At 38.4% G+C, this 11545-nt stretch overlaps 1 protein-coding gene across 1 annotated transcript in view; it reads left to right on the top strand.

Moving 5' to 3' along the window:
• The window catches only part of AGPAT5 (1-acylglycerol-3-phosphate O-acyltransferase 5), a 53850-nt gene extending 46262 nt beyond the window's left edge, over positions 1-7588 (top strand). Inside the window, exons 7-8 of the mRNA XM_011961500.1 lie at positions 1239-1362; positions 3336-7588. Coding sequence (XP_011816890.1) covers positions 1239-1362; positions 3336-3561 — 350 coding nt within the window. The 3' untranslated portion in view covers positions 3562-7588. The remainder of the gene's footprint in view (positions 1-1238; positions 1363-3335) is intronic.
• Positions 7589-11545: the final 3957 nt, after the last annotated feature.

Raw genomic sequence — 11545 nt, forward strand, 5'->3', positions numbered from 1 at the left:
TGAAATCAAGAAAAGCAGTTGCAGAGAGTACTTAGCAAAAACGGGAAATATGTGGGGTTGAAAGAGCAAAGACAAGTCTTCCTCGGACAGTGGAGTGTAGGATTCATCATTTCTCAGAACATGTTTTTGAACGCATTTTCAATTTGACGCAAAACGTCTCAGTCTCCCATTCAGTATACCTCCCTACCTTAGTCAGCTCTTAAATCTTAGGAATATTTCTTTGTTCTCCAAGGAACTTAAATATGTTAACATTCTTACCTTTCCACAAGGAGCCACCTACAAAGAAGGGAGTTTCTAGGCTCAAAGTTCTTTCTTGGAATAGATAATAGCCTCATCCCTTGTGCAATCAAGGCTGAAAAAGACTGTCTCCTTTTTTCAAATTAGCAAGTCTTAAAAACTACAGTTGTTTACAGGGCTCATGGCTATTCCACAGTAAGAATTTTGGTTATTTTACCAATTATATAATATGTTAAAATATGGCAAGTATCAGGAAAGCAAGGAGTAGCAATGATTAGAAACCAATGGCCAAGTTAGAGAGGAGGGCAGTTGCTCCCGCAAGTTTGCTGTGGCTGTGTAGCAGCCAGTGACGAGAAGCTGTGTAGCAGTCAGGGACGAGAAGCTGTGTAGCAGTCAGGGACGAGAAGCTGTGTAGCAGCCAGTGACGAGAAGCTGTGTGTCAGGCGACGAGCAAGGAGTTGAGGATTATCAGGCGCCTGTGAGTGCCCCCAGCTGTGTGCCAGGTAAAGAGGTGCCATCGTGAACCAGACTAGCTTCCTCTCGGCCCCTGAGGAGCTCGCAATCTGGTGGGGAGGCAGCAGTCACCGTGGTGACAGGTGACACACTAGGATGGGGGCTGGTGGTAGTAGGCATTTTGGAGTCCCTTCAGAGAGGTGAGTATGGACTTAGAGGAGGCTCCAGCTTCCTATTCCTGGGCTGTGTATAGCACTAAAAGTTGTCACATGAAAAATTACATTTGGTACTATTGATTTAACTTAATGACTTACGTAATTGTAGTCGACTTAGAAATTATAACATGCTCTTCTACTTCAGCTTGAAACCCCCAACCACCAGTTGATAATCCTTATTTTTTTTAACTTTTGTTTATTTTTGCTAAGGAATCTGTACTTTTCCATTATTTCACAACTTTTTTTGTCCTATTACCTTATTTTCATTATGTTACTTTATATGACCATGAGTTCTAAAATAGTAAAAAATGAAATATTTTTGTTCTTTGCTAGAATTTCTCTGCAAAGAATGTCCAAAAATTCATATTCACATTGATCGTATCGACAAAAAAGATGTCCCAGAAGAACAAGAACATATGAGAAGATGGCTGCATGAACGTTTTGAAATCAAAGATAAGTGAGTAACAACACTTCCACCACTTCTGGAACTTCAGTTCAACTAGATTTCAGTATAGTCAACAATTTGAAACCAGTGTAAATAGTTGTATTGTCTCAAGAATACATTTTATAAATTCAAATCAAATTTTATGCATGTCTGACCATGTTTTAAACTTGTACAAATCACTCTAAAAGAACTTGTTACAGTGGGCCCATCTACTTTCATTGATAGTATTTCTTTGACAATACTACATGATAACATAGCAAATTAAATTAAAAACAACAACAAACACACGAAAAAACTTTTCAGTGTCAGATGCCTGGACCTACCTCTCAGGTCACATAAAGTGGTGTTACTGTGTGAGGACCATCTGCTGGGCTGGTGTGCACAGAAAAGCAAAGGAGGGGCAGAGGACTGTGCTGACGTGCAGGCAGACATGCTATTTGTTGGAAATAGAAGGGGCAGTTGACAAGGTTATATCCACAGTGTCTTCTGTGGTTAATTATATTCAGAAATTTGAGCCAATTGTTTTATTCTCTTAATATATATTTTCTTCTCAAGAAACTATCATTGTTCTTCTTTTCCTTGTTTTACAGTGAAATGTTTTTAATTAACCCTCCTGGATTAACTTTTCTAGGTGAAAATGTTTAAAAGTGTGATAGGTTAAAAATGAAACTTTAAGCTTCTATTTTTCATTGACTCTCAAGTGTACATGATGTAATTTATTAAGCCAGCCATTCAGGACCACTTTGGCCATGGAAGAAATTTAAAAGTAAGATCTACATTTATTGACATGAAAATGTGTTCTCAGAAAAAAGACAAATGTATTTAACGTCCTACTTATTTTATAAGTATTTATAAATATTTAGAAGGAGTCTGGACATTTTAAAACAATGATTATCGCTAGGGTGTGTGATTTATAAAGCAATAGAAGCGCTTTTCCTTTCAGTATTTTTGTGTTTTAGATTATTATGTTGGGTATGTTCTGCTATTATAACTTTACAAATCTTATGTAAGATGGGAAAATGAATTACTATGCTCTTTTCCTTCTTTCACTTGCCTTTCTAATTCCATGGGAATAAAGGTGTTTTTGAGAGAGACCAGGTGCAGTGAGCAGTCCATATCCATGGATTCCACATTCGTGGATTCAACCAAGCACAGATCAAAAATACTCAGAAAAAAAGGGGGCTGACTGTGGTGGCTCATGCCTGTAATCCCAGCACTTTGGGAGGCTAAGGTGGGCAAATTGCTTGAGCCCAGAAGTTCAAGACATGGCAAAACGCTGTCTCTACAGAAAATACAAAAGTTAGCCAGGCGTGCACCTGTAGTCCCAGCTACTCAGGAGGCCGAGGTGCGAGGATCTCCTGAGCCTGGAAGGTTGAGACTGCAGTGAGCTATCGTTGCCCCACACTCCAGCCTGGCAACAGAGTAAGGCGCTGTCTCAAAAAAAAGGATTTGGGAGGATGTGCATATGTTATATTCAAATACATGCCATTTTATTCATATATCTGGGACTTGAGCATCCTTTCATCTTGGTCTCTGCTGGGTATCCTGGGACCAGCCTCCTGGGGATACAGAGGGACCGCTGTCCTAAGAACCACTGGTCCTATCTTTGACTTCTGGTGGAATAGGAGCTCCATGTAAAAAGGAGGAGAAGCTGCAGCGGGTTATTAGCCATTTGTAAGTCAGGTCACTGTAAAACTTTATAGATCAAAAGTTTAAAAGACAACAAGCATCCTCATAAAATGGCTTAAAACCACCTGTTGAAATATTACATATATAATTCATGTATACTAATCATAGAGCATATTAAAGATATTTTAAAAGACTAGAAACTTCTATTAATCCAAATTTCTGGATGTTTCCTTATTCATCCTTATTTTCCAAGGACCTGCATAACTTTTCCAGCATGTAATAGCTACCTAATTGATATTTTTTGAATTGAAATACTGGAGTGACTAAAATCTAAACCTTTTTCATTCTGGCTATAGGATGCTTATAGAATTTTATGAGTCACCAGATCCAGAAAGAAGAAAAAGATTTCCTGGGAAAAGTGTTAATTCCAAATTAAGTATCAAGAAGACTTTACCATCAATGTTGATCTTGAGTGGTTTGACTGCAGGCATGCTTATGACCGATGCTGGAAGGAAGCTGTATGTGAACACCTGGATATATGGAACCCTACTTGGCTGCCTGTGGGTTACTATTAAAGCATAAACAAATAGCTGTCTCCAGACAATGGGATGTGCTACATTGTCTATTTTTGGCGGCTGCACATGACATCAAATTGTTTCCTGAATTTAATAAGGAGTGTAAATAAAGCCTTGTTGGTTGAAGATTGGATAAAATAGAATTTGTGACGAAAGCTGATATGCAATGGTCTTGGGCAGACATACCTGGTTAATACAGCTTTAGCACCAGGGCTCCTGGAAGGGTAAAAGCTAAATGGAGTTTCTCCTACTCTGTCCATTTCCCATGAACTAACGACAACTTGAGAAGGCTGGGGGGATTGTGTATTTTGTAAGTCAGATGGCTGCATTTTTGAGCATTAATTTGCAGCATATTTCACTTTCTCTGTTATTTTCAATTTATTACAACCTGACAGCTCTAAGGTCTTATTACTAAAGTATTTAGTATCTTGCAGCTAGCTAATATTTCATCTTTTGCTTATTTCTACAAGTCAGTGAAATAAATTGTATTTAAGAAGTGTCAGGATGTTCAAAGGAAAGGGTAAAAAGTGTTCATGGGGGAAAAGCTCTGTTTAGCACATGATTTTATTGTATTGCATTATTAGCTGATTTTACTCATTTTGTATTTGCAAAATAAATTTCTAATATTTATTGAAATTGCTTAATTTGCACACCCTGTACACACAAAAAATGGTATAAAATATGAGAAAGAAGCTTAAAATTGTGATTCTGATTCATTATAGCAGAACTTTAAATTTCCCAGCTTTTTGAATATTTATGCTATTAGTACTTCCCTATGTCTGTGCCATAAGTGCTTGAAAACATTAAGGTTTTCTGTTTGTTTTTTTTTAATATCATAATAGTGTGAACCTTGGTTGGACCCCAAGTTCATAAGATTTTTAAGGTGATGAGAGCCTGCAGACATTCTGCCTAGATTTACTAGCATGTGCCTTTTGCCTTCTTCTCTTTGATTTAACAGAATATTCAGAAGTCACGTCTCTGTAATGTGGTGGATTCCCACTGGGCTCTGGTCCTTTTCCTTTGGATCCCGTCAGTGGTGCCGCTCAGCGGCTTCAACGTAGACTTGCTGGGAAGAAATGCAGAGCCACCCTGGGCTGCCCACTTTCAGAGCTGACCTCTTTAAGTCCTTGTGAGTGGGCTTCACCAGCTACTGCAGGGGCCTTTTGCATTTGTCTGTGTCAAGAAATTCACCTTCTCAAGCCAGTGAAATACAGACTTAATTCATCAGGACTGAACGAATTTGTTTATTTTCCATTAGTGGAGCTACACATTAATATGTATCACCTTAGAGCAAGAGCTTTGTTCCAGGAACCAAATCACGTTTTTCAGCCATGGAACAATGTATCCCATGGGAGAAGACCTTTGAGTGTGACCTGTTCTATTTTTGTGTTATAATTTAAACTTTGATTTCCTCATAGCCCTTTAAGTTAACATTTCTGCTTACTGCTACTGGATTTTTGTTGCAAAAATATGTCAATGGCCCACATGAAACATACTAATTGGATCATGGTAAGCAAAATGAAAGAAATAATGATTAAGGGAGAATCAAGTGACTGTGTTACACTGCTTCTCCCAGGCCAGAGAATAAACTGTTTCAAACATCGTCTTTGAAGAGTCGTGTGGTGTGAATTGATTTAGAATGTATGCATACATCCATGCACACTCAGGATACAGTTGGCCTAATCATCAATAGGGCATGGGTAAAACTTATGAAAAGTTTCCTCATGCTGAATTGTAATTTTCTCTTACCTGTAAAGTAAAATTTAGATCAATTCCATGTCTTTGTTAAGTACAGGAATTTAACATATTTTGAATATAATGGATATGTTCTAAATTTGAACTTTGAGAGGCAATACTATTGGAATTATGTGGATTCTAACTTATTTTAACAAGGCAGTCTGACCTGCATAAGATCACTTGAATGTTATGTTTCATAGGACTATACTAATCTTCTCACAAACGGTCTATAAAATATAGTAGTTGAAAAAATTTTTGTATCAAAATGTTTGGAAAATTCGAAGCTTCTCCTTAACCTGTATTAATACTGACTTGAATTATTTTCTAAAATTAAGAGGCGTATACCTACCTGTAAATCTTTTCACATATCATTTAAACTTTTGTTTGTATTATTATTGATTTACAGCTTAGTTATTAATTTTTCTTTATAAGAATGCCATCGATGTGCATGCTTTTATGTTTTTCAGGAAAGGGTGTGTTTGGATGAAAGTAAAAAAAAAATAAAATATTTCACTGTCTCTAATGGCTGTGCTGTTTAACATTTTTTGACCCTAAAATTCACCAACAGTCTCCTAGTACATAAAATAGGCTTAATGACTGGCCCTGCATTCTTCACAATACTTTTCCCTAAGCTTTGAGCAAAGTTTTTAAAAATACACTAAAATAATCAAAACCGTTCAGCAGTATGTTAGTTTGGTTATATAAATTCATCTGTAATTTGTAAGATGCATGGCCGATGTTAATTTGCTTGACAATTCTGTAATCATTAAGTGATCTCAATGACACATGTCAAATGCCTGAAATTAACTAAGTTGGTGAATAAAAGTGCCGATCTGGCCAACTCTTAGACCATACGTACTGATAGTTTTTCATATGTTTCATTTCCATGTGATTTCTAAAATTTAGAGTGGCGACAATTTTCCTTGCTATGGGTTACATAAGCTTTATTTTTTCCTTTGTTCATAATTATATTCTTTGAATAGGTCTGTGTCAATCAAGTGATCTAACTAGACTGATCATAGATAGAAGGAAATAAGGCCAAGTTCAAGACCAGCTTGGGCAACATAGCAAGAACCTGTCTACAAAAAAAATGAAAAAAAATTAGCCAGGCATGGTGGCAATGCAACTGTCGTCCCAGCTGCTCGGGAGGGTGAGGTGGGAGGATCGCTTCAGCCCAGGAGGTTGAGATTGCAGTGAGCCATGGTCATACCACTGCACTACAGCCTGGGTAACAGCACGAGATGCCATCTCTTAAAAAATAAAAAGGAAATACAGAAATAGAAAATTTGCTTATTATAGACACACAGTAACTCTCAGATGTATACCACAACAAATGTGAAAACAGAAATGTCTATCAAAGCAGTATTTTGTGTGTATAATTGCAAGTGCATAGTAAAATAATTTTTAACCTTAATTTGGTTTTGGTAGTGTTTGGATTGAAGACTGAGTAAAATATTTTCTTGGCAGATATTCCGTATCTGGTGGAAAGCTACAACGTCCTTGTAGTTTTGCACAGCTTGCTTTATAAACAAGATTTTTTTTCCCTCCTTATGTGCCAGTTTTCATTACGAGTAACTCATACTTTCTGATTAAAGAACTTGAAATTCATTATCGCTTAGTATAATTGACATTATATCGAGACTATGTAACATCCAATCATTAGAATGAAGATTAGTACTTTGGTCAAACTAATATTTAGAACATTCATGTATTTATCAAATATTCATGTAATTAACTGAATTTGAAACCTTTAATTCAACTATTATGGAGTGCTTGTACGATCACTGATTTACTCAGTTTAGAGTAGCTACAACTCTTCGATACTTATCATCAATATTTGACATCTTTCCCAATTTGTGTATGAAAAGTAAATCTATTCCTGTAGCAACTGGGGAGTCATACATGAGGTCAAAGACATATACCTTGTTATTATAATATGTATACTATAATAATACCTGGTTATCCTGAGCAGAAAAAAAAGGTTATTTTTAAGAAAGTCACTTCAAATAGAAAGCTGAAGTACTTCTAATGTACTGAGGGAAATCTAATATGTGGAACAAACTTTCAATAAAATGTTTATTGATGTTGATGAAACAGATCAGTTTTTTCATCCGGATTATTATTGGTTCATGATTTTATATGTGAATATATAAGATATGTTCTGCAGTTTTATAAACGTTCATGTCTTTTTTTTAAAAAAGGTGCTATTGATATTCTGTGTCTCCAGCAGGCAAGAATACTTGACTAACTCTTTTTGTCTCTTTATGGTATTTTCAGAATAAATTCTGACTTATGTTACTGGGATTATTGGTGCCTCATTAATTCAGCAATAAAGGAAAATATGGATCTCAAAAGTTGGTGATAAAAAGTTATTTCATATATATGTGATAAAGTTTACATGTTTTATATATATGTATATGTTATATTGCCAAATACAGCTATTAAATATTACATATAATTTAAAGGTTCACTTTGTTGTGATACTAGACAAGTAGTGCCCTAAGCCTCTTGCGGGCATCATCTCATCTCACTGTCATCACAAACCCCATGCCACAGCGTAGCTTGACCACTAGAAGTAATGCATCTGCAGGCATACTGCCAGGTTTTGGATACTGTTTGTACCGAGAGATGCCTTATCAAGGTAAATCCCAGACTAAAAGAGTTGGTGCTGTATCACTACATGCATAACTAAATACATTTCCTGCCGGGCACAGTGGCTCACGCCTGTAATCCCAACAGTTTGGGAGGCCGAGGCAAGTGGATCACTTGAGGTCAGGAGTTTGAGACCATCCTGGCCAACATGGTGAAACCCCATCTCTACTAAAAATACAAAAATTAGCCGAGCATAGTGGTGGGCACCTGTAATCCCAGCTACTCAGGAGGCTGAGGCAGGAGAATCACTTGAACCCTGGAGGTGAAGGCTGCAGCAAGCCAAGATGGCGTCATTGCACTCCAGCCTGGGCAACAAGAGCGAGACTCTATCAAAAAAAAAAAATTCCTCTCCTGTTTGATCTTTCCCTTACCTGCAAAGAGGGGAGAATATGTATTTACTTCATAGAGTTCAGGGAAATGACTCTCACTAGTTTGAGACTCTAGGTATAAAAATACAATTTTATATAATTTCAACACCAGTGTGCGAGATTGTTCTTCTTAAACCATTTCAGTTTTATTTGCTGTCTAAAATGTGTGAACAAGTAATTGTCCGTTATTTTCTGAAGTGTGTTGGAACTCAACACTTGACTATAAGGAGTGTTTGTTACTAAACATCTTTCTGGTTATTTAAGCTCGTGCATATTGTGTTCTGTGAAGACATGCAGAGCTACTTTCTGTCTGGGTCACAGGTCAGTTCTTGATAATTTTCAGACAATTAACCAGTTTTCATTTGTCCAGGACCACCTTTATTCTTTCTCCTCAACTGCACCCATCTTTTGTCAGGTCTTTCGTTGATGGCAGAGAAGATGGCAGAGAAAGGCCGGAATTCCCACCCACCACTGCCATCCCAGTGTTTTATCATTGACTAGAGTGGAAAAGAGCAGTAACTACTGTGGGAGATCATTTGTTTATGTAATGGAAACAAAGATGAGGAAAGAACCTGACTTAGAGAACTGATGTATTTAGATTCTTTTTTTTTTTTTTTTTTAGACGGAGTCTTGCTCTGTTGCCCAGGCTGGAGTGCAGTGGCGTGATCTCAACTCACTGCAACCTCCATCTCCCTGGTTCAAGCAATTCTCCTGCCTCAGCCTCCCGAGCAGCTGGGATTACAGGCATGTTACACCATACCTGGCTAATTTTTTGTATTTTTAGTAGAGACGGGGTTTCGCCATGTTGGCCAGGCTGGTCTCGAACTCCTGACCTCAGATGATCCACCCGCCTTGGCCTCCCAAAGTGCTGGGATTACAGGCGTGAGCCACTGTGCCTGGCCCTATGCATTTGGATTCTTAAGGAGCACTTTCAAATTAAATATCAATTGAAGAGAACTGGAACTGAAGAATGTCTGTGTCAAACTGTTTAGCAAATGTGAGTAGAAGCTGGGAGATGTGTCCTGGAATGAATGAATGCCATCTGTAAAATACCATACATATGTTATGATGTTATTGTTTGCTTGCCTTGGTTGATTTGGTTTTACTCTGAAATAATTTTCAATATAGAATTGTGATCATTGGAATTTGGCCATCTAGTAGAAAGTCAGGCAAAGTTAATAGCTATCTTCCTTAAAAGATTTCTGAGGTTGGGATTAAGGTAGTCTTCCCAAGGTGTTCTAAAACGGCAGCCAGAGCTGTGCACTCACTTCACAAATGTGAATTCCTGCTCCGTGGTAGGCGCTGTGCTAGGGGCTTAGCTAGCAGTTATTTCTGGAGGTTCCTGTGTATGGTGTGAAGAAAGCTTGACAAAGACTCTAGTGAAGCCAAAGACATAGTAGGGAATGAAAGCAAGGCATCACCACTTCCTGTGAGGACACGTTACTGCACAGGCACATTACTGTCATCGCTACCATGTTCCTTGTTCAGGTTTTGGCAGAGCTCCTAAGCATATGCCCAGGAAGGGATCTATGTGGAAGGTGGCTTTTTCTGATGCATTTGGTGTTAGCTGGTTCTCGATGGTCGGTGATTCTTGGCTGAATCCAGAAGGGTGAAAACAGTTGCTGCTCTGGTTTAGTTGAGCTCGAGCATGGTGGCACATCAGGGTCACGTCACTGATGACACCATCAGTAACACACTGTGTTTCTCTTAAAATAGGGGCTTTCTGTTGTCCGGATGATTGAAACACAAGGTTTTTTATAACTCATTCTATGTTTCAGTGTTTCTTGTTTGGGAAGGAGATATGGAGAGGAGTGAGTGGGAGTAGATGAAGAGTTGGGCTTATGGACGTGGATTCCAGAACCAGGACACTTAGGTTTGAGTCCATGCCCTGCCCTACCACACCACACCACTAGCCAGCAAGGGACTGTGGTCAGTTTTTTATTTTTTATTTTTATTTTTTCAGACAGCGTTTCACTCTGTTGCCCTTGCTGGAGTGCAGTGGCATGATCTCGACTCACTGCAAACTCCACCTCCCGGGTTCAAGCTATTCTCTTGCCTCAGCCTCTCGAGTAGCTGGGATTATAGGTGCCTGGCACCATGCCTGGCTAATTTTTTTATTATTTTTTTTAATAGAGATGGGGTTTTGCCATATTGGCCAGTCTTGTCTCGAACTCCCGGCCTCAAGTGATCCACCTGCCTCGGCCTCCCAAAGTGTTGGGATTACAGGCATGGGCCACCGTGCCCGGCCTTGTAGTCAGTTTCTTAATCTCTGTGCCTCAGTGTCCTGAAATATAGAATGAAGATAACAGTGATGGAACCTACCTTACAGGCATGTGAGGATTGAATGAAATAATCTATGTGAAGCACTTGGATTAGTGCCTGTCACATTCTGAGCACGCAAATGTCAGCAATTTTTGTTACTACTACAACAATTCTGTGATATCATGGTGACAACCTGCCTTCCTCTCCAGAAGTCCAAGATGAAATTGGGTAGCTGGACTATCTAAAATTCTATTACATTTGTGCCTTTTATTGTAAACCACCTCAAATACTCTGTGTGTATATATATGTGTGTGTGTGTGTGTGTGTGTGAGTATATACAGAGTGCGTGTGTATATATATAGACACACACATATATACATGTATACACACACACACACACACACACAAATACATGTCCATACGGGCATTCTGCCTTATACTAGAGCTAATAACTTTGTTATATTTTAGGTTTTTGGTATGTTGTTCTAATGGAGCATGTAACAAATACAAAATAGACATTGTCAAGTGAAATGAAGTAGACCAAAAAAAAAAAAACCCTGAACAATGTACCCCCTCTTCTTGTGTAGTAACATCTTTATCCTTTTTGTTTCCATATCTCCTCCCCTCTTTCTGTTTCTAGAAGTTGACATAAATGAAAGATAATGAGATTAGAAATAAATCCAATATAAAGTACGCCTCCATGTGTCTAAGTACCTGGTGGTTTCTGGCTCTGTTCTCTCGAACATGGTTTTTATTCCTGCACCCACTCTTACTGGATCGTGGATAGATTTTGGTTCCTGGTATATTTTATAACTTGACTGGCAGCTCCAGTCTAACATAAAACTGGCAATAGAACTTAAACTGAGCTTGGCCCCAAAGCGGTACAGTGAACAAAAACATTGCTCTGAGGGTCAGGAGATCTAGAGTTGTGGTTGGGTCCCGAGTATGTAGCAGTGGGTCTCCTCTTTCTGG

The sequence above is a fragment of the Colobus angolensis genome, unplaced genomic scaffold, assembly GCF_000951035.1.
Source record: "Colobus angolensis palliatus isolate OR3802 unplaced genomic scaffold, Cang.pa_1.0 Scaffold559, whole genome shotgun sequence".
NCBI classification, from domain to species: Eukaryota; Metazoa; Chordata; class Mammalia; order Primates; family Cercopithecidae; genus Colobus; species Colobus angolensis.